The sequence below is a fragment of the Mastomys coucha genome, unplaced genomic scaffold (genome assembly GCF_008632895.1).
Source record: "Mastomys coucha isolate ucsf_1 unplaced genomic scaffold, UCSF_Mcou_1 pScaffold18, whole genome shotgun sequence".
NCBI classification, from domain to species: domain Eukaryota; kingdom Metazoa; phylum Chordata; class Mammalia; order Rodentia; family Muridae; genus Mastomys; species Mastomys coucha.
In genome coordinates this window covers 66,478,165-66,506,103 of record NW_022196900.1, presented here as the reverse complement: position 1 = coordinate 66,506,103, position 27,939 = coordinate 66,478,165, and the positions used below count along the sequence as shown (strand labels likewise).

Sequence of the window (27,939 nt, the reverse complement as noted above, 5' to 3'; positions counted from 1 at the left end):
TTTAAAGAGGTCAAACAGCTTCTTTGGAAAAATTCTTTCAACTCTAAGCTGTGCGAAAACCACATCAACTGGGACTTCAGGAGAGATGGCTGAGGGGCTGAAGCATTAGCTTCAAAAGCCCGACAAAAATTCAAAAGCCTGAATTTGTCATTAGAGTCTCTGGAATAAGCCAGAGGCTCTCAGCCCAGCCTGCCCAGAGTACACAATGCAGCAGCAAAAATACAAGGAGAGGACCCATCTCAACCTGGTAAGAGAAAGAACCAATTCCTGAACACTGTTCTCTGATCTCCATACACACGCTGTGGCATGCAGATGTCCTCCCCAACCAACACACACACACACACACACACACACACACACACTTTAAAAATCCCATCAAATGTCACTTCTGAGAGAAGGTCATTTTTGCTTTAACCGCAGCATCAATCGACCTGCCATAGAACAGCAGACACACAGCAACTCATGACTCTTTGTACTGGGAAAGGGTGAGAGGGAAGAACAAGAAACTCAAGTTTCAGTACATAATTATTCAAATAAATTTTAATGATTTCAATTCAATACAACTGAAAATGTAGTGTCATTAAATAACATTTTCCGCTATAATTCAGAGTACAGTTTGGAGGCCATTTCCGGGCAGAAGCGTCCCATCCTAAGTTTTCAGCTTATTAAGTGAGATGACAGGGTCATGGCAGGGGCAGGTTGACAATGATCAGCTCATAGAATTTGGCTAAGAGAGGAAAAAACCAAAACCAATGCAACTAACAAAGTAGCTACAGATATTAGTAAAATAAAAATACAACCCAATGTCCATCTTAAATGACTACAAAAATACAGGTAAAGTTACAGCAAATAAAGTCTTCACAGAGTTGGGTAACTTTATTTGCATTTCATAGTGATTTCTTAAGGCCTATGTCCAATGAAACCATTTTAAAAAGCTCTATGAGGAATGGAAGTTTGTGTGTCGATGACACTTTCTTTAAAAAGCTTAGATTTCTGAGTGAGCAAGATTGACCTTGGTAGGCAGGGGTCCTGCCTCCTCATGCTCTTCACTCTGAGACCTAACGACCACGAGAGAAGGAGCTGGGTATCTGCTCAGCTTTTGTTCATTCATGAATTCCAAGTCACCATAGATACTCAGCTTCTGAAAAAGAAAAATCAGCACATACCATTAACTTAGACGCTCAGGAATCTTTCCACCTAAGTTTCCAGGCAACAGTTCAATCTCTGGAGTTGCATGGTGATGAATTCTGGTGCTCAGGAGGCAGAGGAAGGAGGCCCCCAGCAAGCAGTAGGCCAGCCAGGGCCACATTGTAGGATACAGTCTTAAAACAGAAAACACACAGGGCAGTGGTGGCAGACACCTTTATTTAATCCCAGCACTTGGGAGGCAGCGGCAGGCAGATTTTTGAATTTGAGGCCAGCCTGGTCTACAGAGTGAGTTCTAGGACAGCCAGGGCTACACAGAGAAACCCTGTCTCAACTATCCCCCCTCCCCCCCCCAAAAAAAACCCACAGAAAACACAAAACAAACAAAAGAAACACACAGTTGATCTATGGACATTTGGTTTGAGAAATTCTATCTATATCTTTGAGACTGGAGAATGTTTATGGATGAGGCTCAGTCCCCTGTACATGGCCCGAAGGAGTGTTCTAACATGTCCTAACTTAATCCTTAGAGGCAAACAAACAAGTACCAAGTAAACATGCTTTGGTTTAAATAAAGTTAACATGGCCAGGCAAAAAGGTCAAAGGCTTTGGAGTTAAACTGAAAGCCTGCATCAAACATCTACCATGAACTTTACTCCAGCTTCACTGCTTTAATAGCTAACCAACCACAGAAGCGTTACCTAGCTTTTCTAAGGCTGCTTACTCATATATAAAATAAGACCTGCTGTGAGTCAGGCATGGGGGCTGGAGAGATGACACAGTGGTTAAGGCCACTGGCTTCTCTTCCAGAGGACCTAGGTTTGATTCCTAGCATCCACTTAGTGGCTAACAACCATTTATAACTCCAGTTCCAGGGGATTTAGTCTTCTGGCCTCTATGGGGGCTGCACACACATGGTGTGCACATGCTGGCCTACAATGCTAGTCTTAGATCTTGTTTCAAAAAGCAAAGAAAAAGGAGGAAAATCATGCAGTAGGATACTGCTGGATACCTGGTTGACATTCAAGAAAATACTCTGCAAATCTTAAAGAACGACATTGATGCTAGTTAGCATCCTGTCCAGTTTCCAGGCCTCTATTTGCTGTACATGCAGTGACTCACCACACACTCTACTGCACTTCCCTCCTTGCTCTTCTCCTGTGGTATTGTAGACACACAGAACTCTCACTTGTTTCGGTTGGATTTGATGTCAACAGACATTATCCCACATTTAATTATATAAGTAACTTTCTTTTCTTGGAAACCAAGTTGAATCAGGAAATTACAGCTTTTTCCCAAACAAATATCCTTTGCCTTAACAACTATATCTTGAGCCAGTTAAATTTTAATTACTAAGGAACAAAGTCATAATCTCTTTGAGGTTAGCTACCAAAACAGAGGAACTCAGAATCAAAGACTTTCTTAGTTTCTAAAACAGCATTTATGGCAATTCATAATCTTAAGTGGCTCCACAAGCCCTCTCTCACATCTCAGCTTAGAGAGCAGTACCAGCGTTTCTCTTCAGTCTCAGAGAAGCAGTGAGGGCGCTGTGCTCGAGCCCACTGGCACATAAGTGTCAGTGCCCAGTGGGAGCCAGTGTGGCTGGGCTTACAAATGTGGTTTTCATATGGGCCAACCTCACCTGAGTAAAACCATCAAATCTCTCATTCTATCAGCAGGGCCTTATTTTTCTAGTTAAACAGGCACTTAAATTGGTTATTGATGTGGCTCTTCAAGTAGCCCAAGGGTTAGAATTAGACTTACCTCAGGGGGAACATACTGTTCCACAGCTGTAGCAACAGCTGCACAGCAGATCCAGAGCAACACCATCACCGAGAGGACAAGAGTCATGGTTAAAATCCACCCAGAGTTACTGCAAAACAACATAACAATCAGTCACACTGCCATACACACACAGAATACAAAACTCTATATACTGTCTTTAAAATTACTTAACAAAACATATTTATTATAAGGATAGTATTACATCTAGTTTATGAGGACAATTTGATGTTCTTTCCTCTGTCTCTAAAATGTCTGTAGCATGGCTACATAACTATTACAATAATAGTTAAAATGAGGAAATCAGACACACAGACTTCCTACTATGTATATAAAATTTCCTCAAATTGTTTGGCTTGGTGATAGACACCTTTGATCCCAGCACTCCAGAGGCAGAGGCAGATGGATCACTGAGTTCCAGGACAGCCTAGTCTATATGAGTTCTAAGACAGTCAAGCCTATACAGTAAGACCCTGTTCTAAAACAAGAACAAAAAGCCCACAACACCAAAAACAACTCCCATCAAATTACTGCCAAGAGCATTTTAATTATTTACTTTTGAGACAGGCTTCATGGAGATCAGGCCTCAACCTTGGTATGTTATAAGGTTGGCCTGGAGCTCCTGCCTTCCTCTCCCTAGGATTGCAAGTTTAGACCACCAAACCTGGAGAATACATTCTAATTACTAAATTAGACAAAACAAGCAAGTACCCCATAAAGTGAGCATCATTTTTTTTAAATTTGTAGGCTATTGCAATAATACTCATTTGAGAAAATACCCCTTAAAACTTAAGGTATGAAATGATTATGAAATGATCATTTGTTTTGCCTAGAGCTCTAGCCAAGGTATGGTTTTGCCAGCTACAGATAAATTTCCGTGATTGTGTGATGTTTGGAATTCTGCAAACTTTTCAGAGGGTACATAACTGCTAGGGCCCCGAGAGGAGGGGTTGGTGGTTGGTCAGGGGGTAGTTGAGGTTGTAGTTTAGTAGTAGCTCAAAGAAGAAACAAACTGAAAGAAATTACATTCAGAGAGTTCTATTTCTCTCTCCCCTCTTCCCTTCTTTCTCTCCTACCCAGTGATAGGGGATGAAATGGGGGTGGAGGATGGGGATAAAGGGTGGGAAAAAGAAGAACATGCAAAGAAGCACAGTCTGGCTACATACGAGGACATTTAGGACTCTCAAAGTCTGTGACAATCCCTAATTCTCATAAGTTCACTCATGGTCAAAGGATCCATACCATAGAGGCCCAGTGAGCCATTCACTTTTTGCCACAGCCTAAGGAAATGGCATGCCACTCATTGTTTGTCTCCCAACAAAAGAGGGCTGTTGGAGACTGAACTGAGCTCTATTCCGGGAATCTAAATAGTTAAAAGAAAGGATTGTCCTCTTATCTTTATATATAGTTTCTGTGCCATACACACTCAATCAAATAAATAAAATATTTTTATGTTTACTTTAAAAGTAGACTTCTAGAAAGCATGCTAAATTTTAAATATTCCAATTTTTAAAAAGTAATAGAATAAGAAATGATAATAAAACACATTCACTCTCCTTTGCATGGTCCAGTCCTCTCCTGGACCTCAGGAATTCATTTCCATGGGCGAGGACAGATCTGATATTTGGATTGCAGCAATCAGTACAAACAAGAAATTGGGGCTCATCTTCAGGTATATCTTTTTCCTCAACCTCCATAGCAAAGCAAAGTGGATCCTGTAGATGTCACCCATCGCCATGACTTCCCTGGCCATTGCCCTAATCTCTCCTCATAAGTTCCTGCTCACAGCTCCCCAGCCTGATTCCTTAATCCATTATATACAGGACTGTTCCTGACACTCTTTATTCAAATATAGGATATATTATAATAACCCATGTTTGTACACAGAAACGTCTAGAGAATAAACTTCTAGTTAAGTTAGCTGTTGGCCAGGCGGTGGTGGCACATGCCTTTAATCCCAGCACTTGAGAGGCAGAGGCAGGTGGATTTCTGAGTTCAAGGCCAGCCTGGTCTACAAAGTGAGTTCCAGGACAGCCAGGGCTACACAGAGAAACCCTGTCTCGAAAAACAAAACAAAACAAAACAAAAGTTAGCAGTTTTCTAAGTAAAAAATTCAAAAGATTACTTTTAAATTGTTAGGTTAGGGCCAGTGAGTTGGCTTAGCTGGCAAGGATGCTTGCTGTCAAGCCCTGATGACTTGAGTTCAATCCCCAGAATTCACATAGTGGAAGGAGAAAACCAACTCCCACAAGCTACACCCCCTCCCCCCCCACACACACACAGAGACTCCCTCTCCCTCTAAATACAATGTAAATATTTCACTGTAAGTGTCATACTTAACCAGAATGGTTCCCCTAGAATAATGTATTGTAAAGCATAATGGCTTGCAGCTTTATCAAAATGCTTGGTCTAGTGCACAATACAGTAGAAAATAAGATGCATGGCCCGACTACCTTCTTTTGTTTTGTTTTTTCGAGATAGGGTTTCTCTGTATAGCTCTGGCTGTCCTGGAACTCACTCTGTAGACCAGGCTGGCCTCGAATTTAGAAATCCGCCTGCCTCCCAAGTGCTGGGACTAAAGGTGTGCGCCACCACCGCCCGGCCCAACTGCCTTTTTTTTTTTATTCCTTTCCTTTTTTTTTATGGGGTGAGGGGACTGGGAGGGGCTCGTATAGGCACCCCTATGGTGAGTAGATGTAACTTTGATAAAATTCTCTTTATCCATCAGAATGCCTGACAGCCCTTCCTTGGAATGAGGCATATGGCAGCCCCACCACTCCTGCCTCCCTGTTTTCCTGTGCCCCCTAAGAATCCCTGGCACAGAGTTGACATCCCGTACCTCTTCTTAATCTATAGTCCTTACCCATCCCTTCTAACTGCTTATCTGTTCATGCAGATAAAAACCCAATCCTTAAATTATTCAAACATACTTTAAAGTTGAGCTTTGTTATTTTGTTTATTTTTAATTTAGTGTGTGTGGTGGTCAGAGGACACCTTATGGGTACTTTTCTCTCCTTCCATCATGTGGTTCCCAGGACTGAACTTAGCTTATCAGGCTTGGTGTTATCCCCTAAGTCATTAAAGCCTTACTGACTAAGGTCCCAATGGAGTTTAATTTAAATGTGTGGGTAAGACAAATCAAGGAATTCTAACAAGAAGGCACTTGTACTGTAGAAAAATATCTGTTCTGTTTGGGTTTTACTAAGCAGCAGAAAGAGAAGGTTAAGAGAAGAAGCTGGTCAACAGGTAAATGAGACAAAAGGGATTTCTGCCCTACTGTGCGACAGTATGACCACAATTAACAGTAATATATTGCTTGAAAATAGCTACAGAAAAGGATTTTCAATGTGATTTCAAAGAAATGTAGACGTCTAAGGTGATACATATGCTAATTATCCTATTGATCATTACATGAGGCATACATATATTAAAACAGCAAGCCATATCCCATACATTTGTATAAGTACATGTCTATTTAAAAAAACAGTACTCAGCCTGGCAGTGGTGGCACACGCCTTTAATCCCAGCACTTGGGAGGCAGAGGCAGGTGGATTTCTGAGTTCGAGGCCAGCCTGGTCTACAGAGTGAGTTCCAGGACAGCCAGGGATACACAGAGAAACTCTGTCTTGAAAAACCAAAACAGTACCCATATTACCTTTATCAGACTAATCATTCAAAAGTACAAGTTTAAGAAGGAATTTGAAAATACATTTAGTTTTTTTAACTATTAAACTTCTAATTTAAAAATGACTGGCACGAGCCAGTCTTTATCTTGTGTGTACATACGAAGAAGAAATACATACAGAGATAGGCATCTTAAAAAGCCATCACTCTCTTCCTCTTCAAGGTAGTTCCTGTGTGCTTGCGAGTTTCTCATCTGCAGATCTGAAATAAGAAGGCATGGGCTTTGAATGAATATCCTAAATGCCAGTCTCATTCTCTTCCAGATATGCACATCCTGCAAGGAGTTTTTCTAAGTGTAATCTGACACATTCTACATGTTAAAACTCCTTTGGGACATAAGTATTCTACCATATTATGAATTTCCTGCCTTACTTTTAAATGTTGTTTATTTTGTAGCCCAGGGTAACCTCGAACTCACAGCCATCTGCCTGCCCCTGACTCCTAAATGCTGGAATTAAAAGTGTGCGTTATCATGCCTAGATCAAATGTTTTTGATACTGATGTCTCCTGTTGAATTACATGTGAACTTGAGTAACAGAATTTGTTTTATTCTATCCTAATTAAAACATTCTATGTAAGCATTATCTACTCATTCCCACTCAACAATAAATCAGTAAGTTAACTATATCAACAAGTAAAATATGGAATGTAGAATGTTATCAAAGGCAAACTGCTTTAGCCTGATGTTTGATGTTCCTATGATTTAAAATTCACATCTAACATGGAAATAAAAAGAGAATAAGGAACTCATACTTTCAAGGTAGTGTCACTATTAGGCTTATTGGGAAAAAAACCCTCACTACTTTGTTAGTTCACATTCGAAACTTAGAAATGGTGTTTAGAACAACAGTGCATGGTCCCCACGCTAACAGCATTACCATGATGTGGAACTCATTAGAAATGCAAACCCCCAGGTAGATGGAACCAGACCCAGTGCACTGGAAGTCAGAGTGGGCAATTACAACAGATCTGACAGCCAAGATTTATCCATCTACTTAGAATAAAACTTACAGGACATTTTGCTTAAAGATGATTCTCTCAAGTTTGCAGGCTCCTGCTCCAACTGCGGTGCATACTGAATTTCTGGCTTAGACTAAAATGGTGATGAAAGCATTACGTCATTTATACCTCAGACACTGTTTTTAGTAACAAGTTCTAGAATACACCATCTATACTATCAACATTTAAATTGAAAAAAAGTCACAGATAAAACACATCAACCACAATACTTCAATATTATTTATCTAGTGAAAATGAATTCCAATTTTAGTTGATCAGAAATAATTCTGCAGCCTACCTAAATTTTTAACCAAATATATATTATATATCATCCAGATTATAGTATAATAACATGTTTTAACCAAATACAGATTATACATATGACCTTTTCTCATCTGGAACATTCTGTTCTTTCCTTAACTCTAAGCATCTGACACACTACAGCCACACATTCTACACCTCATATCTTCAAGCCTCTGGAAAGGGACTTTCTCCATCCAAGTTACACTCAGTTGACATAGGCTTGAGAGAAAGAGATAATCTCTCATCTTCTGAGGCTGCTTTTATGTAAGTAGCTTTAGGACACAGAACTTATCCATAAATATAAGAAGACACTGTGTTTTCTTGCCATCAAATTAAGTACAGAGGTCCCAAACTTAATGCTAAGAATCACAAAGTAAATACAGTAACCACTCAACTAGCGGTAATACTTAAAAAGCTGCGGCTTACTCCTTGAAAGCCAGATGGTGTCACAACACAATCTGCTGACTGAACTAAAGGCAATAGGATGTGAGGGTGCTCTATGGGTGTGGAGCCTAAAATGCTCTGAGTTTGAGCTGAATATTACTAGTAACCGACAGTATGTCTTTAAACAAGCTGGATGCACAGCTTCCTCATCAACAAGCAGGGGTAATAGAACCTCATGAAACTGTCTAGATGTAGAGACTTCAGATAACACAGTCAGATCTCTATGCCCACGGGTTCTATGTCACTGTATTTCATATCTATGATTAAATCAATCATGGGGGAAAATCTGTACTGAGTGTGCACAGGCATCTCCATCATCATTAAACAATATGATGAAAGTTATTTGTGCAGATTTGTGCAGAAAGTTATTTGTGCAAGCAACTCAGGGGTGATTTAAAGTAGTCATGCACTGCATGACTTTTCAGCTAACTGACCAGATATTTGACAGCAATGATGTAATAACATTACCACCAAGTGATACTGTAGCCATCTCAGGTCAAGAATACTGTATTGTTAAAATGACCCATAACTGCACAGGGAGGGAGTTTGCAGCTTATATGTAAATGGATGTCATTTTATATTAGGGAATTTACCACCCCCAAATATTAGTATCCTCAGAACCCTGGAATAACCCCTCACAGGTGCTCTAAGACAATTGTACATAACTTTTATATTAGCACTTGTTAACATCTTATCACAGTCAATTACTAGACAAGGGAAAATTTACCTCCCTAGAGGGCAAATGCACCTATACCACATTCTTACAGGCAGTTAGAGAAAAACTACTATAAACTTCCTATTATGTCACTAATGCCTTTTCCAGTGTCTGTGTTATATGACACTATTCATGTTCAAGGTACATGATTCTTACCTCCCATCTAAATTTCTCAATCAATTTAGTCACTATAAAATCAAGAAGACCAAATAACCACTAGGCTTGAGGTAAGGCTTTCAAGGGAAGACTGAAAGGTAATTACATTGTGTCCTGCAGCTCAGGGTTTCCGCAAAGGCCAGGTAAGCAGCGTTACTTGACAAAAACATTTAGGTGACTGATTACACGGTTCTATGCCAAGACTCTCATGTAAGACATGACACTGTCTATTGCTGTATTTAGGTCAATGTGTGAAACACAGTTGTCACCTGGAATATAACTATTTTTCCATCATCGGCTTGGAGATAAAAAGTCCATGAAGAGGTTATGAAGCTCTGTGCAGAGTCCATCATGTCACTCCAGAATGACCTCACCAGAGTCAGAGGGAAGAGGAGATGCATTCTTGGCATCAAGGACATGAGCTAAACAAACAAACAAAACTTTTAAGTAATAAGGAATATACTATTTATGATGTGTATATGCAAGAGAACAAATCTTCCTGGGAGAGGTTACAGATAATTTCACAAATAGTCACAATCATCAGCATTAGACTACACTCTGATGCTGATGCAAATTAACTATGGTAAAGCTAACATCCCAGGGTACTCAAATTTACCAAACCCTTTTATACACAGCCTACAACTTCAATCAGTACAACAGGTTTTGAGCCAAGCCCCAAACATGGACACTCTTATGGACCATCAAAAGACTGATCTGAATGTGAAAGGAGAAATCATATCATTCTTATCCTTAACATTTCTGGGAGGGGAAATCATGTCTTAATCAAAGGCAAAAATGTATGCAGAAAATACGAGACTTGGTTACACTGAATGCTAATGGATATTCTGTGGTATTAAATGTAAGTGATGGGTGCTGCTGACAAGATTTTAACACCAACTGGACAACCTCACTCAACCCCAGTTCTGACTTCTTAACTTACTAAGTGGCTCTGACCCTGGAGCACAAACTTGGGATGCAGACTACTGAGCTCTAGAGATAGCTTTGGCTCATTTGACATCAGGAGACACACCACCAAGAGCTAGTGCAATGCAAAGAACAGCTTTTAGAATAAGAAAGTCTGTACTCAGGGTCCAGTTTTCCCACGTAATAGCTAGGAGACTTATCACAAGTCCACTCAAAAGTATTTATTGAGGTTACAGGATTAAAGAGATCAGAGACCAGATATTTCTGGTCTTATTTTTTGAGTTAGGGTATTGCTATGTGGCCCAGGCTAGCCTCCCACTTGCAATCCTCCAGGTTTTGCATACTGAAAGCCGAGGTTACAAGCATGTCTACTTACAGTATCTATTTTAGCCATCAATGTACACCTATGTTTAATCAGAATACTTTAATTAGGAATGGAATTAGCACAGGGCAGCATGCCTATGAAAGGAAGGAAGCCTACTGCAAGCCAGGGTGAGGGGAAAAGAAAAGTGATTGCTAATGGAGTGAGATTTTATTTTGGGGCGATGGAAATATGTGGAATTAGATAGAAGTGTTGATTTTTTTTAATATGTGAATTATTTGTCAAGTTAAAAAAAATTTACAGCCAGGTGGTGGCGGCGCACGCCTTTAATCCCAGTGCTTGGGAGGCAGAGGCAGGCAGGCAGATTTCTGGGTTCGAGGTCAGCCTGGTCTACAGAGTGAGTTCCAGGACAGCCAAGGCTACACAGAGAAACCCTGTCTCGAAAAAAAAAAAAAATTTACAAATTCCATGGAGGACAACTTTGCTCTATTCCTCAAAACTAGAACTGCACAAACTTCAGCAATTCTAATCCTATGTTCTTATTTTATGATATACTCACAAATGTTCTTATTTTATAGGTATACTCACATATGTTCTTATTTTATAGATATACTTACAAATGTATGAAATATATAATATTTATAAAAGAAAAATATTAGGAGGAACTTTATGTTCACTAACAAGAGGCTGCTTTAGTTGGGCGTGATAGCTCAACCCTGTAATTCTAAAATCCAGGGGGAATCAGGAGTTTCATCCATATACCAAGTTTGAGGCTAACCTGGACTATGTGAGATCTTGGCTACAAACAAACAAACAATCAAAAAAAAACAACCCCCAAACAAGGGGCTATTGATACCATGATGCATACATATGAAATATCATTTAGTGAAAGAAGATAAGCTTTACATGCTCACATTAACAACAACAAAAAAATCACTTGCATATCCTTGCACACATATAAAATACTTCAGTATGAGTAACCCTGGCTGCATAGTGGAGAAAAGCAATGCTCCCAGGGGAGCAGCCTCAAAGGCGTCGAGTACAAAGGACAGAGACACACTCTCCGAGTTGCAAACACCATGTCTTGAGCTTCATACAGATTATATTGCTTATGCACAAAATTGAAAAATTACTGTCTAAAACTAATTAATAAAAATTTTTTTCCCTAAAACTTAAGATCCAGCAGGGTATGGTTGTAGACACCTTTAATCCCAGCACTTGGGAGACAGTGGCAAAGGGGATGGAGAGAGAGACTCCAATATCACCTTCTCTTAGCCAATTTGGGGTTTTTAGGGTTGTTTTGCTTTTTTGCACATGTAAAATGGAGGTACCTTATTGGAATGTGAGAAAAAACAAGATGAGATTATAGATATACTATTTTACAAAAAATATTTTTAGAAAGTATTACAGTAACTTTTCCATCTACAGACATAATTTTGATGGATGGAAAGTAAGTATAAAATCTAACAGTAAAAGAAGACCACACTGGCAATCACCATGTCGAGTAACCCAAGTCGAACACATAAGCAGGTAGCCTGGAAGGGCAGGATTGTCTCTTACTTGTTCTTGTCTCAGTTCAGCAAATGGCAACTGATCCTGGCAGCCAAGATGGCAAGCATACTGCTCATCAGGTTGGGAATATGCTTCTGTGCATGCTGAAAGAGGAAACGGCAAATTCTTAGAAAGAGGAGAAGGGTGGTGAAGACAAAGGCTGCAAGAGAGATCTGGCAAACTTCTAAGGCTGGAAAGATACGAAGACACACTTCCGTATTTCATCTTCACGAGCTGCCAAACTTGGCAAAAGCAGAAAATACTTTAATAGAATTCTTTCATCTTTCTCCTACAAGTCCAATGTCTCATGAACGAGTGTATTAATTTCATACCTGGGCTCTGGCTATAAGATGACCTTCACATAAGGTATCCTCACAGCTGAAAAGTTTGTAGAGAGGGAAGAAACAGTTTGATATCCCCACGATGCCACAGAAAGTTGAAACCCACCATTTCTTGGCTGTAGCCCTCAATCTGGGTTGAGGGACTAAACCTCTGACTGCTGATTTTATTAAGCCTCCTTTTTTCCTCCTGGGTCATATATGAACTAGACAAGTATTCAACCACTGAGCTATATCGCTAGCTCTTCTTTTATTTTGAGACAAGTTCTCTCCAAGTTACCCAGATTGGCTGTGAACTCACTCTGTAGTCCACTCTGAAGCCTTGAACCTTCCTGCTTCAGCCTCCCAAATAACTAGGAATACAGACTTGTGCCACCAGGCCTAGCTTGATTTCTGGAAGACTACTACCTAATATATGAATGAAACAATGCATGTTAGTTTTTTTATATAAATATTGTGATTATTCAGTTGAGAAACAAAGGTGCCAATACAGCAAGGGGGGAAATAGACTAATCAGTCTATTATGCTAAATTCTAAGAAAATGGAACTAGAAAAATGTTCTGAAATGGGGAATTGTAAAGGCTGAAATAGTTCAGGAGCACAACTCTGGGCTGGCATACAGTAGGTCCTGGGCTCGGTCCTCAGCACTCCTAAGACAAGCAGCAGCTGAACCCGGCCCTGTCGGACACACTCACATCCTCTAGTTCACAGCTCATTTCTTTCTTGTGATGTAACAGTTCATCACTGCTGCAATTTTATTTTCTTCTCACTCAGGTAAGTAACATACTTCTCAGAGGCACTAGATAAGCTAACATGGCACTATGAATATACAAAGATGACCAGTGAGGAGGAGCCTGCGCCACAAAAATAAGGTCACAAAATCACAGAATAGTGTGAGAGAGCCACCTCAGAAACAGCTGTGTCCTGCCACATGGAGTATACTGTGTGTGTGGGAACACAAGCAAGATTCCATTACCATTCTTTACAAAGGTAAATGTTCCCTCCCTGTGTCCTGGTTGTACGTTTCTCTTATTAAACACGTCTCTTTCACCAAAAGGTAAGAAGAGTAGTTAAATGGTGACAAAGCCTCTGGTTATTTTCACTGGCATGACTGATAAAGAATACTCTAAAACACTTCAGAGTCAAAGGTCTGATTCAGTAAAAACCTTGGAGATATGTCAACCAGCCGACTGATGGAAAGGCTTAGGGAAATTATACTATCCATGAAAAGTTAGTGGTGAATTATGAGTTGGATAACTACCTCTGCATTTGTCTAAACAGAATGCTTGGTTAAACAAAGGAATCCTATCCACAGCACAAAATAAACACTGTCTCATCACAGATGGATTAAAGCCCATGCCATTTTTAGCAGCATCTATTAAAACTCTAATTTTATAATTACAATATGGTGGGTGAACTAGTTTAAACAGGATGTCTGTCTTTTCTAGGAAAAATATATAAAAAGCATAACTCAACTCAAAGAAAGCCCCAAAGTTATGCACGGCTGATGTCATTAGCATAGTCTCTTACCAGATTCACATTCCAGTTTGGTCCGATTTAAATCAATTCCATCATCCACAAACTGGCAAATTGAAAACAGCCTGCAGCCTCTCTGGCATGCGTATAACTCCTCTTCCTGGGAAGTTGAAGAACAAAGAAGATTACCAAAAAATAAGATGTTTCTTTCAGTTGGAAAAAAAGGTCAAGAAGAAAGCAGAGTTAGTGTTTGTTTTAAACCATACAATAAGTTTTGTACTAAAAGGGAAAAATTTTAGTTCCTAATTTGAATCATTCAGTTATAGACATGGTCTCTCATACACTAGGTTAGTTTCTAACTCCCTGTGCAATAAATGATGACCTTGTTCTTTTGTTTTTAAAGAATTATTATTTTTTTCTTTCTCCTCCAGGCATCAGATCTCATTCTAGATGGTTGTAAGCCACCATGTGGTTGCTGGGAATTGAACTCAGGACCTCTGGAAAAGCAGTAGGTGCTCTTAACTGCTGAGCCATCTCGCCAACCTGTTTTAAAAGAATTATATATTTTTATTTTATGTATTTTGCCTGCAAGTATGTCTGTGCATTGCCTTCATGCAGTGCCCATGGAGGCCAAAAGAGGCATTAGATGCTTGGAACCAGGATTACAGACAGTTGTGAACTGCCATGTGGGTGCTGGGAATGGAATGTGGGTTCTTTGGAAGAGCAGCCAGTGCTCTTAATTCCTGAGCCACCTCTCCAGTTCCCGAGTTTGTACTTTAGATCCTCCTGCCTCTATCTTCCTAATGCTGGGATTTCCTGTTCCACCCCACCCGTGATGCTGGACATTGAGAACCCAGTAACTAAGCCACGTCCCCAGCCCCTATTTCCTTATTTTAAAAGAGACACTAAGAAAAAAGTCAAGTGGCTAAAAATACCACCCTGTTTGCATATTCTGTGGCCACAACAAACAGGCAGAAAGATTGGAAATAGAACTAAGAATGACAGAGAGAATCCTGCATAAGGCAGAAAGGAGTTAGCAAGTACCCAGGGGTCACTGGCATGTTTCTGCTGTGCCCAAGTGCATAACCATCAGCTCATTATCAAAAGTATCAGGACCAGCCTCATAGAGCAAATGGCAAAACAAAGGCCAGAACAAAGATGAGGTGAGGTATCTACACAAATATTCATGTGGAAGGATTTTTATATGTTTAAAAAAATTTTTTTTAATTTGTATGTATGCATGTGGGGCCCATGTGAGGACCCAAGTTCCATGTCCATACAGGAGCCTGAGGAAGCCAGAAGAGGACATCAGAACCCCAGTACTGGAGTTAACAGGAAGCTGTGAGCTACCACACAATCGCAGGGAACAGAACGTGGGGTTTCTACCAGAGCAGTAAATGCTCTTAACCACTGAGCCATCCTCCAGCCCCAAGAGTTTTTCATTTTAATTTTTTACTGGCTGACTTTAACTGAGAATACAAACAAAACCAATAGGGTGACATACGGGAGCAGTTACTGCAATCAGCTAGACCAGAATCAAATTTTTCTGGTTAAAAAACAAAAACAAAAACAAAGCCTGTGCAAGTTACTTTACTTGTTGAAATCTCAAATTTTCTCATCATGAAATAAGACAACACTATTCTGGGAGACTGCTAATCTTACCAAAATGTATGGGACACATGAGGTGCTTAATAAATATTAGTAGTAATAACAATCACAATAATAGTCTTCTCTTTTATAGCAATATGTTTTAAAAGTAGAAAATAAAAATTACAAGCATTGAGAGCTATGTGTGAAAATCAAAATAGGATTGTTTTTCTTTTTTCTTAGGAGAGTTCTTCACACTTAGAAAATAGTTGTATGCATGAGACTATAAACAATGAGATCAACAAGCTTTTCTTTCCTTTGATGAATACAGTATAAAAAAAAAGTCTTTGTAACAGTCTGTGTGATCTAGTCTGCACAAACTGTCAGGCACCCAATGAAGAAACATGCACATATTCCAGAAGTAATACAGCAGTGTACATTTCTTTTCAGCAGAAGAACTAGTAAAGCTAATGTAGCAGCAATAACCCATGTGAAGGGATGACTGTAAGTCCTACATGAAGTTTTAGTATACAGCTTTGGAGGTGGTACACTTTCTGACCTTGGTTCTAAGGTTCTAACTGCATTAGTTGCTAAGGCAAAAACTACATTTCATTTATCAGCATTTATAGTTTATAGGCTTTATAAAACAGCAAAAGAATTCTCCTGTTTTTGGAATGCCACATATTTCCTTATACTGCACAGTAAAGAGCTCATTACCATGAACTAGAACAGATGACATTTTACTCTCAGATATGCTTGCTCTATATCCCAAACTGGCCTGGAACCCCTAATCCTCATCTTATTCAGCTTCTGAATATTGAGATTGCTCACATGTGGCAATACACCTAGTTCAGATAGGCTTTCTTTTGTTAAACCAACCCCAAAAGACACCCAGAACCAACGTCAGGAAACCATATGGCATGCTGAGAATCTAGTGGGTCAGGAATCAACCCCAAAAGCTGTCTTATCACTTACTCTGAACAGCTGTGGGCAAGTTACTAATCCGATTCTCAGTGTTATCTAAGTTGTAAATAAGGATACACTCAGATTAATCTTACACACTAGGAATGTTATAATTCATATTATGTTCTACTGATAGATGTTATATTAGTAATATAGTCAATAAACACCCACAATGTGCCAGGCTGTCCTGGTTGTATGTTAACATTTAATGTATTATACAACACCCATAAAGAGTAGGCTGGAATGCCAGAGCAGGCGTGGGGGTGGGCTGGGGAGGGAGGATAGGATAGGAGATTTAAGGGGAGACCTGGGAAGGGAAAAACATTTGAAATGTAAATAAAATATCCAATAAAAAAAAGAAAAGGCTGCAAAGATGGCTTAGTGTTTAGGAGCACTGGCTGCTCTTCCAGAGGACAAAGGCTCAGCTCCTAGCATCCACATGGCAACTCACAACAGCCCTAACTCTAATTCCAAGAAACCCATATCCTCTTCTGGGGTTTGCCAGCACTGCACTTGCATGGTGTAGAGACAGATATGCAGGCTAAACATCCATACACATGAAATAAAAATACTATTTTTTAAAAGCAAAAAAAAAAATCATATTCTTAGTTCAAGCATTTTGTATTTTACAGAATATAAATTCAAATATGGTAAACATTTCAGTTCTATGCATCTCAAGTGACTGACAAGCTTATAGAAAATATAATCTCCTAACAGAGGAAGAAAAGGGTGCTTCTCATCATAATGAATATCAGCTAAGTAATTCAAGGTCCTTTAACAACAATGTTACCTAGACAGCTTTCATATACATTTCTTACCCTCAGTTTACGTAGCTAAATCAATATACCTACCCTCCCTTGCTTTGGCTAATGCTGTTTGTAACATGGTAGTCCAGGCTGACCGCATACTCACAGCAATCCTCCTACCTCAGACTCCCAAATGCTGGACTATATGCATGAGCTACATGCCTGGTCTTAAGTATCCTCTTTCTCAGTACTACAAATGCAAACGTGCACAAACTTGACTGCAGAGAAATAGCTATCTATGGCTGTGTTAGGCATTGCCCTGAAATCGTCAAATTATCTTCAATCTTCATACTAGCTTGGCAAATATGTGGTTTTCCTATAGTTTACAAAATTAAATTCTAAGAAATTAATTGATCAGCAGGAATACAGTTAACAGTATAGCCAGAATGGACTACAGGCTTGCACGATTCTGAAGCCTATGTCCTGTAAAAACCTGACCACAGACTAGTTATTAACAATATGGCTTATGTTCTTTACATTTGAACCCAGACATCATACAACTAAATCTTTGACAACAACGGGCAAAATGTATTAATTTTAGAATATCTACTCTATGTCTTTACAATACTATATGTCCTTACAATAAATAAAGTCATTAAGAAGAGATTTTTTTATCTGCCACTTATCAGATGAAGAGACACAATGTGAGATTTATAATTAATTTACTTTCTTATTAACACACCAATTTTTGCCTGCACCACAATGCACAGTAACTCAGTGAGGGCCTCTAAAAAATAGTGAAAGAAGTATTTGTAATGCAACTTCATTCTTCGATGGCAACAGCATACACAGGGCAGCCAGCTTGAAGACTCAATTTCTACTTCACTACTTCTTAGTTATAGGATCTTGGCCAAGACACTTAACTTTTTACTTTTTTAAAAATTTTCCTTTTTTTGTTATTTTTGTGACAGAATTTTTTTGTGTAGTCCTGACAGTCCTGTAATTCACTCTGTAGATCAGGCTGGCCTCAAACTCAGAGATCTGCCTGCCTCTGCATCTTGAGTGCTAAGATTAAGGTATGTACCACCATGCCCAGTAGGAGAGTAAATTTTGAGCTGGGTGCAGTAGACAAGACTATAAATCTCAGCCCTTGGCACTTACTGATAGAGGGAGGAGAACAGGAAGTTAGCTGGAGACATCTTGGACTGTAAGTCAAGACACTACCTCAAGCAGTCTAAAATATGCAGATAATCCTAGAATTCAGAGGGTGAGGCAGGGGGACTGTCTTGAGTTTTAGGCCAACCAAAGATCCTGTCTCAAAAAAAAACAAAAAACAAAAAACAAAAACAAATTTAAGTCCAGGACAGACAGGGAGCCAATAATTTTGGAGTTCTGGTTAAGAACAGCATTAACAAATTAGTGAAAATGAATTATCAATATCACATCAACTATTGGCAACTAGTGACTGTTATACTGCCTAAGGCATCTGACTGGCATGGTGCTACAGGTCTGTAACCCGGGCAGCACTGTGAGACCTGAGGCAGGAAGACTGAGACTGAACAGCCAACCTGAACTGTGGGCAAACCCTGCCTCAAAAACAAACACATCCAAGAAATATGCAAAGATTCCTGGTATCTATATCTCTCAAATTATTTATGTCCCCAGTATCCTGGCTTACACTACAATCTTACTAGGAAAACCTTAAACGAGGGAATCAAACACTAACATAACATAAAGTAAGACTTAGCCTAATTCTAGGCCAATCAGTACTGATGAACTTTTGTGTAGAACCTTTTGATGGTGCAAGCTTTATTGACTGAAGTCTAAAAAATCCCTCTCACTCCTTAAGATGAGCATGGCAAGCCTTAGACTCGTGACCCTCTGACCTCGGCCTCCAGCAGGCTGTAATTACAGGTGTCCATTACCATCCCAGCTCTTCATTTCTCCCAATTATTTATTAATTTCTAACAGGAAATTTAAGGCTAATCCCACTACAATTTTGTGGCGCCTTTTATGTTTTGCTTGTAATCGATGACCCTCAGGTAGGTAAGGGGGACAAAATGCTGGAAGGGACAGAATTTACAATTTTTCATATCAAAGACACGAAAGTACTTGTCAATATGGAACATTCTAAAGTCACTGGGACTGCCATTCTAGCTACTTTGTAGCTTTAGAAGGTAAAGAGGGATGGCCACAATGGTTAAGCAAATAGCATACAGAAGACGAAGGAAAACAAGGATAAAAAAAAATCCACCAGCATCAGCGAAAGCCCTTACAAAGCCAGGTGGGGAGGGGTATAAACCCTAATTATATATGGAAAATGGGTGGGGAGAATCACCAAGCAATTTAGAATGTTGAGTAAACAGAATTCATAAGAAACTGAAAAACAACTTAAGGCAGAATTAAAGGCTAGGCGGCGGTTGAGAGGAGGGACCAAGGGTAGGGATCGGTCCCTCCTCTAGCTACACAATATAGATCTTCAGTAGGACAGACGAATTTCTTGATCCACTCTACGATTCCTTCATCTTCTGCACTAAGTGACGTTTATTTTTACTTTATTTATTTATTCTTTTTGAAGACAGACCCCTAGCTGCTGCCTCACAAAGGCATCCAGTTCCCTGCGGCAGCGTCTCGCACACCCTCAACACAGACAGGAAGTCCTCCTTTCTAATGTCTCCTAACTACTGAGGCTGACTTCACACTTCAGACCGCAAAGGCATTGTCAGCTTCTCCGACTCGCGGAACAGAACGCGCTTCGTCCCAGAGAGGCGCGCAATTAACCCAGGCTGGAAGGCTGTATTTCGTGCACGCGTGCGTCCGCGCCTTCCTCCCCACCCCCGCGCTGCCAGTAGGTCAGGACCTCGCGTTCATCTTCAATCTACCCTAGCAAGTGCTATACTCCCTTGTGGTCCCGCAGGCTCCCAAGGGTTCGCCTATTTCGCATCCCACCCCACCCCCCAGCCTACAGTCGAGTCCTGCAGCACAAACTTCCGGCAATTACAGCAGGAGCAAGGAAAATTGCAGCTACGCCGAGCGGGGAGCAGCTGAAGCGCAGATTCACCACTAGGCTCCCGGCGCTGACACCGATGTGGAAAGACGCGAGCTGGGGCACCGAGGGATGAGGGGAACTCGGTGTCGATGGGCCCTACCTACCTTCGGGTAGGTGTGCAAGGGGTAGGTCAGCTGACAGGCCCGGTGACAGGACGCTGTGTCTCCCAGGACCGAGTCAAACGCTTCGGCCGCTGCAGTCCCCGAGCCTCCGGCCAGCGCCATGGTCAGCAGCAGCAGCGGCGGGAGCCCCAGCTGGGCCTGGACCCAAAGCTTCCCCTTTGGCGCCGCCATCTTGTTCCCCTCTGTCACAGCAGCTCGAATTGTTGCTGTTTTCTTTTCAGGGTTTCTCCTTCTTCCGGGCCAGCCCCTTTCCCCGCCCCTCCGGCCTGCGCTTCCGCCTCCGAGAGCTCCGCGGCTCCGCCCTGGCCCGCCCAAGCTGCTGCCTCCCGGCCTGTCTCTGAGACGGAAAACCTCTCGTGGGCGGGCTTGAGGACCCGGCCGACCATCTCAGCCTTGGGCTCGGAGCGGCGCCTGCCTCTTTCCCCGTGCCAGGCCGACTGGGGCCTGTAGTTCTAGGCTGCCTGGAGAGAGCTGAGGGGTGTTGCTTCCCTCAACCACCACCTCCGCACGCCTCGCAGTGCGTTCTGGGAAGTGTAGTTCCTGCGAGTCCCTAGCGAAGAGCTAGGCCCGTGAAGAAGAGTGCAGACGTTACAACGCGTGGCCGGGCCGGAGGTCTCGAGGGGTCAAGGGCCCAGGCTGTAGGCAGGCTGACTTTTCCGGTGGGTCTCACGTCGAGCTGTGGTTGGATAAGCCCTTTCCAGGCCTCCTAGTACTGGGGGCAAGGGAAGGATGGGATCCTTGCTCATGGTCATGGTTGGGGTTCTCGGACACAGAGCGGTAGTTTCTGAAGCTGCTTCTGTATTGTGCCGGGGTCTGGAGATGGTTGTTGTGTGCCTTAGAGTAATTCTTAGGATTGGGGCAGCCGCGGAGTGGTTGTAAAGAGGGATTCACTGAGCCCAGTGGAACCCTTACTCCAATACAACTCAACCTAAACTGGAAAAGGGTTTTTTCAGAAGTCACCCCATTATCCCGGGTACTGGAATCCTATTCCCTTCATAGCGTGCCTTTCTGGAAGCTAGGAGCCTAACCCAGGAAGTAAACTTAACTATAGTTTCAGTTTTTCAGAAGAGATTTCCTCTTTTGAGAAGACATCTTACTTCCTGTAAATAACATCCAAACACAAGGAGTGTTTAGAAAATCCAGTCGTGTCACTTTTGGGAATACACATCTCAATCTTAATAAAGTTTCACCCTGTTTCTTGAATAGAATACACCTCAAGCACCTGAAGGTAGTCGGAGCCCCCAGCAATGGATAAATTCGTCATTCGAACGCCTAGGATCCAGAATAGCCCGAAGAAGAAACTCGGGGAAAAGGTTTACAAGCAAGCCACGATTGAGTCTTTGAAGGTGAGAAGGAATGTGGGATCAGAGAAAATGTGCAAAGGACTATCATAAAGAGACAGGACCAACGGGTTCCATTGTAGAGAATTAAGCATCCTTGAGGGACTATTTTTTTCTTTCTCACGTATCTCGAATAGACTTTTATCAATTCCTGAACCTCTGCTACACTGAATTAACCCAATTATTCTGGCTTTAGGATATGGTTGCTAGCTGATAGGATCACTACCACCCTTGATTAAAAAGTTGGTTTTTTTTTTTTAAAGATTTATTATTGAATTATTTATTTATTTTTGGTTTTTCGAGACAGGGTTTCTCTGTATAGCCCTGGCTGTCCTGGAACTCACTTTGTAGACCAGGGTGGCCTCGAACTTAGAAATCCGCTTGCCTCTGCCTCCCAAGTGCTGGAATTAAAGGCATGCACCACCACTGCCCCGCTATTATTTATTTATTTATTTTGGTTTTCACTCTGTAACCCTGGCTGTCCTAGAACTCACCTGTAGACCAAGCTGACCTAGAACTCAAGAGATCCTCCTGCCTCAACCTCTCAAGTGCTGGCATTAAAGGTTTGTGCTACCACTCCTGGCTAAGATTTATTCTTATGTGTGTCTGTGTCTGTGTGTGGGTATGTTCACTAGAGGCTTTGGATCTCTCTGGAGCTGTAGTGATTGTTCGTACACTACCTAAAGTGGAAACTTGAGGTGCTGGAAACCGACTAAGGTTCTCTGTAAGAGCAGTGTAGGGCAGGAATTCTAGTAGAATCATTATATCTACAGTGAACATTAGAATGGAATAGCTGTTGTTTACTATGTCTGTGGTAAACTTCAGAATGAATGACTGTGTTCTGGAAGGACTTGGACCTTGAAGAAATCACTATAGAAAACAGTGATTGTTGTTATCTGTAGGGTTGTTTTTCTGAAGGAGCTGTACAGCCTTGGTCACAAGACGATCCTGGCACACTTAGAATATCCTGCACTATCGGGCATTTCAAACAGTATACAATAAAGACTAAAGTTGCAGGGGGTGTGATGTTCTCCTTGGCAAAACACATAGACTAGATGAGGGGCTTTGGCATGAGGAACTGGTTTCACCAAAAAACAACTGTTGTTTTTGCTTTTGTGTGGCTTTTCAAGATTCAGTCCACAGAGGCTGGATTTCCCTCCTTCTAGCAAAGCCTTAACATGTCCTGCAGTGTCTCTCTTTCTCCAAATGACCTGTGAGACTCAGAACACTGATAGCAGTACCTGCTTAGTACCCTGAGCCATCATCTCTTCAATCCCAAAAGTTTTTCTCAGGTATATTAAAGTTTCAAGTAGGATTCTGTATACCTGTGGGTCAAATGACCCTTTCACAGGGGACACCAAAGACTATTGGGAAAACACAGATATTTACGTTACAATCATACCAGTAGCAAAATTACAGTAATGAAGTAGCAATGAAAATAACTATGGTGGGAGGTCAACACAACATGAGGAACTGTATTTAAGGATTAGGAAAGTTGCATTAGGACGGTTGGGAGCCACTGCCCTAGACAAACCTAGTGTAGTGTAAATGATGGTGCTTTCCAGTGCTCTGGCACTTACATGTCATGCTTTGGCCAGAATCGTAGCATATTCATGACTTATATGGCTCCACAGGTCCGCCCTGGACCACAGAGACTTAAATGTACTGTTTGCTTGCTGGAACTAAGCTTGATTCCAACTAGTTAGGAAGGGGCAAGCACTAGTTACAAATAATTAGTCAAGCTAAGTGTGCTCGTGCACACTGATAGGCCTTGCACTTAGAGGGCTAAGGCAGAAAGATGGAACGTTCAAGAACACAATGGGTTAATAGCATGACTGTTTCAAGAAAGGGAAAGACCTCTGTCAGGGTGTGGCTCAGTGAGGAAGAGGGCCTACCAATATAGTTTTGGGAACAGATCTGGGGATCAAACTCCAGGCCTCTTGAATGCTGAGTAAGGGGCTCTACCATGGAGCTGTATCTAGATCACCAGCCCCCATACATCTATAATCCTTTTGCTAGCAATATTCTTACTTATTCCATTATCTTGGAAGCAGTATAGTATAGTGATTAAGAATATGCTGGAGCCAGGCAGGCAAGATGGCTCAGCAGGTTTAAGGTGCTCATTGCCAAGCCTGAAGATTTTAGTTCAATCTGGGGAACCACATGGTAGCAGGAGAGGAATAACTCCCATAACTTGTGTGTCTGTCTGTCTCCCCGGTACAAAACCACTCTGACAGAGGAGGATGGTCTTTGTGTCATTCGAATAACTTAAATATGTTCTTCTTACTGCACTTCCACTTTTTCAGAACTGCTTCTTTGCATGTGTGGGTCCTCTGCTTCTTGTACTTTGCTTCAGCTGCACTCTGAGCTTCTTAAACACATGTGCCCTCTTGGGTTTGTCCCTACTGCTCGGCACAGGACCTGACATGTAGGATATCTTTCTGAACAACCAGGCTAGAACTCTACAAGTTTTGGCATAACACATGAGATCTTTCCTGTTTGGTTCCAGCATGACTTATGCTTGTAGCTCTCCACTTATGTGAGGACATTCTGACCACACCCCCTTTTTTTCTCTCTCTCTCTTTCTTTCTTTCTTTCTTTCTTTCTTTCTTTCTTTCTTTCTTTCTTTCTTCTTTTTTTTCTTTCTTTCTTCCTGTTTGTCTCTTTTAAGCTGTTAGGGCTTTCTTTTGACTTGATGCTGGTCCCTTTTCCTGTAAAATCTTTCTCTTTATTTTTATAGAATTAATTTCTCATTTATCTACTCAATCAAGAACTACTTTCCTTGGAAACTTAGCTCATAAGTTATATACAGGGACTCTGAGATATTTGCCTCTGTGCCCTCAGAATATACTAGTGCCTGATATATATTAAAGAGCTATTTAGCATTTGTTAAAATTGAGCATTGAAATGTCTTCTGCCTCCTCTAAGGGAGTTGACCCTCCATCTTCAGTTCTTTGTCTCTCTTTAAATGTTCATTTTTAAATGTATCTGAGTATTTTACCTGTGAGTATATATGCACTATATGTATCCAGTACCTGTGGAAGCTAGACAACAGCATCAGATCATCCAGGATCTGGAACTTCAGAACATCATCAGCTGTCCTGTCAGCTGCCCCGTGGGTGTTGGGAACTGAACCTGGGTCCTCCAGAGGAGCAGACAGTTCTCTGAACCACTGAGCTATCTCTCCAGCCCCTTATAACAGTCTTGACAGTTCTTCTACAACTATTATTGTGAAGCAGCTTTATGCCCAGCATAAGAGAAATGTGAGATCAAAATATAAGCCTCATGAGACTTCCAATAAGGGTGTGAGAGGTAATAATAATATAAAATAGGATTTATTACAAAATTATATAGGCAATGAAGAAGAGAGCAAGTCAGGTGTTGTGACAAATGTCAGTAATCTACACACTTGGGAGATAAAAGCAGGAAGGTCAAGGAGTTTAAGATCATCCTAGCATGCTTAGCAAATTCAAGACTAGCCTGGGCTATATGAAAATAACTGTTTCACTGGTTAGAGAAGCCTATGTGACAAGTACCTTAAAGGATGGAAGGAAGGCTTGCCTAAGTAAAGGGAGGCTGCACACAAAGTCACAAGTGTTCGCTTCTCATGTGTCTCTGTGTGCTCTCTTTTATATGTGTACAGTGGCAGCATTTTGTATTAACTGTGTGTGATTTGGAGAATTTGCTAGATCCACTCTCTGTCAATACTTATTCCCACACACCAGCTTTAGTTTTTATTTGTCTAGAGATAGAGCATCACACTGTAGCACAAGCTGACTTGTGATCTGCCTGCCTGGCCACCCTGTGTTGGGATCAGAGGCACATGCCACTGTGGCTGACTAGCATCCTGGTTTAATGGGAGAATCTGCTGAAGTTGAAGCCTGATTTTCCTCGTCAGTGTCAGGAATAACTCCTAATAACACCCAGTCTGCAGAATTGTCGGAGAACTCAAAAAGAAATGCTTAGTGAGAGGGCTGATTGAGCTTTATGCCTTACATGTAGTATAGATACATAGGTTTGGGGAGGGTTTGTTTGTTTGTTATTTTTTGTTTTGTTTTGTTTTTCCCCAAAGCACCACCAAAATGACTCAGCTGGTAAAGGCACTTGCCACCAGCACCTAAATGGTGGAAAGAGAGAACCAACTTAAAAGCTGTTTTCTGACCAACACATATGCCCTGTGACTTAAGCATGCACAAAATAAAAGAATAAAAAATGTAAAAAAAAAGTTTAAAGCTCAAGATAGGATTATTATGATGATAATAATGACATTTATTGAGCCTGTTTTATAGGCTAGATGTTATGCTAATGCTCTGCAGGTATTAACTCTTGTCATAGTAACAGCAGTGAAAGGTTCAATCATTTACAGATGAAGATTCCAGGGGCTGGAGACATGGCTCAGTGGTTAAGAACACTGGCTGCCAGGCAGTGGTAGCACATGCCTTTAATCCCAGCACTTAGGAGGCAGAGGCAGGTGGATTTCTGAGTTTGAGGCCAGCCTGGGCTATACAGAGAAACCCTGTCTCAAAACAAAACGAAACAAGAAAACCACAAAAAACCAACCAACCAAACAAACAAACAAAAGTGTTCTGGCTGTTCTTCCAGAGGATCAGGATTCTATTCCCAGCACTTAGGACAGCTCACAACTGTTTAGAACTCTAGTTCTAAGATATCTAGTTCCAAGATATCTGACGCCCCCTTCTGGCCTCTGAGTGCACAGGCATATACAAGATGAACAGACATGCATGCAGGCAAAAACCCATACATATAATTAGAAAGAAAAACAAGGCAGAGAGATGAAGTGGTTTGCTTAAGGCCAGTGCAGCACCGCGTGGCAGGCCTGGTATTTGCAATAGGCAATCTAGGTCCATATAGTCTGCCCACTCAAACTAAAAGAAAGCAGAGGTTTCTGAGTGCCATGCTGGGAGGCATAAAATCTTAGGATCATTTTACTTCTGTTATCAGCGTATTGCAAGTAATTTCACCATAGTCTTATCTCATTCAATAAAAGAAATACTTGGTGGAACTCATGTCGTGCACATTTAAATGGTAAAGGTTAATTTGGTTAATCTCATCTTGCTCCTTTAGGAAGTGATTTCTTCTATTTCAAGAACACTTTTTCTTTTTACTGTTATTAAAAGATAGAGAATATGCCAGTTCGATCAGGTTTAGCACTCCGAAGTACTAATGCTTTATGAACCCTCCCTTGTAGGGCTAACCAGCCAGTGTGTTGTCTCCTGCCCCAGCCACTGGAGTGGTGTGCACTGCTTATGAGTCATTATTTTCTGTGATCTAGCCTGGCATGGCAGCCATCCCCAGGTGTAAGACCAGATGAGAAGCATAGCTTTCCAGTGGTAACTGCTCAGTAGTCAGAATAGCTCTCCCAGTTACAGTCTGCATCCATTTCTCTGTGTCTGTTTGTGTTCTAAGTAATCTGGTAAGAATCTGAAAGACCTTTATATGGATGGATACAGTGGCTGTGGCATATGCCTAGAATCCTGTATCTCCAGCACTCTGAAGGTGGAACTTGAAGGTTCAAGGCTAGGAACCTGGCTTACTGGCTTATGACATACTATGTCGCCCCCCACCCCACAAAGTGAAAATACTCATAAGAAAATATTTCTGTGATATCTGTAGAATTCTTTTTTTTTCCCTGTTTCTGATTTTTGCCCTTACTTTTCAGACCCGAAACTATTATAACAGTTTTGCTTCTTTATACCCTCTCTGCATTAAAGATGGCAGATAAACTAAGAAGAAGTTGTTCTGACTCTCAAGTTGTAGTCTGGTGAAAAAGGTAGTCATGTTCATGAGTGCATGCAGAAGGAAGTATAGGTACAGTAAATGGAACACAAAGAGGGATGTTGTCAAAGGCTGTAGAGAAGACCTCAAGGAAAAGTTGATGCTGCGGAGAGTCTCTGAAAAATGGCTGTCAGGCAAAGGAAGGCCATCCTAGGGAGTGGGAGTGAAGTGCTGCTGATGGTATCTAGAGCATATGAAGAGGCAGACAGAATCACAAGTCATGGAAGACCTTTTATATCAAGTGTAAGAGTTTAGACTTAAGCCTCCTCCAGCACTTAGGAGGCAGAGGCAGGTGGATCTCTGAGTTCAAAGCCAGCCTAGTCTACAGATCAAGTTCCAGAATGGCCAGGGCTGTTACACAAAGAAATCCTGTCTTGAAGGGAAAAAAAATGTTTGGACTTGTTCCATAAGTCAAAATGATTTGACTTGGGATTCCTAACCTGTTTCCAACCATGTATAGATCCTAGATTAAAAGTCTAATAAGACAGGCATGCCA

At 41.2% G+C, this 27,939-nt stretch overlaps 2 protein-coding genes across 3 annotated transcripts in view; one reads left to right on the top strand and one right to left on the bottom strand.

The window, feature by feature from the left end:
• Positions 1 to 512: 512 nt before the first annotated feature.
• Tmem59 (transmembrane protein 59) lies at positions 513 to 20,624 on the bottom strand. The gene is made up of 8 exons (XM_031378065.1): positions 20,290 to 20,624; positions 13,895 to 14,000; positions 12,036 to 12,130; positions 9,499 to 9,651; positions 7,624 to 7,705; positions 6,732 to 6,813; positions 2,911 to 3,019; positions 513 to 1,141 (listed from the first exon to the last, which is right to left on the bottom strand). The coding sequence occupies exons 1-8, from the start codon at positions 20,476 to 20,478 to the stop codon at positions 986 to 988; spliced, it is 972 nt and encodes a 323-aa protein (XP_031233925.1). The 5' UTR covers positions 20,479 to 20,624; the 3' UTR covers positions 513 to 985.
• Positions 19,522 to 27,939, top strand: part of Tceanc2 (transcription elongation factor A N-terminal and central domain containing 2) — a 38,426-nt gene continuing 30,008 nt past the window's right edge. The window contains exons 1-2 of one of the 2 annotated variants that reach the window (XM_031378067.1): positions 19,522 to 20,295; positions 21,514 to 21,653. In XM_031378067.1, coding sequence (XP_031233927.1) covers positions 21,555 to 21,653 — 99 coding nt within the window. In that variant the 5' untranslated portion in view covers positions 19,522 to 20,295; positions 21,514 to 21,554. Of the gene's footprint in view, positions 20,296 to 20,672; positions 20,967 to 21,513; positions 21,654 to 27,939 lie in introns of those variants that run through there. The other variant, XM_031378066.1, reaches the window with a different exon arrangement.

Excerpts from the sequence above, each read along its gene's own strand:
- Tmem59 (XM_031378065.1), bottom strand. The coding sequence starts at position 20,478 with ATGGCGGCGCCAAAGGGGAAGCTTTGGGTCCAGGCCCAGCTGGGGCTC. Across the intron at positions 14,001-20,289 it reads CCTTGCACACCTACCCGAAG|GAAGAGGAGTTATACGCATG; the intron begins GTAGGTAGGGCC and ends TCAACTTCCCAG. Across the intron at positions 6,814-7,623 it reads ATCTTTAAGCAAAATGTCCT|ATCTGCAGATGAGAAACTCG; the intron begins GTAAGTTTTATT and ends TTCTTATTTCAG.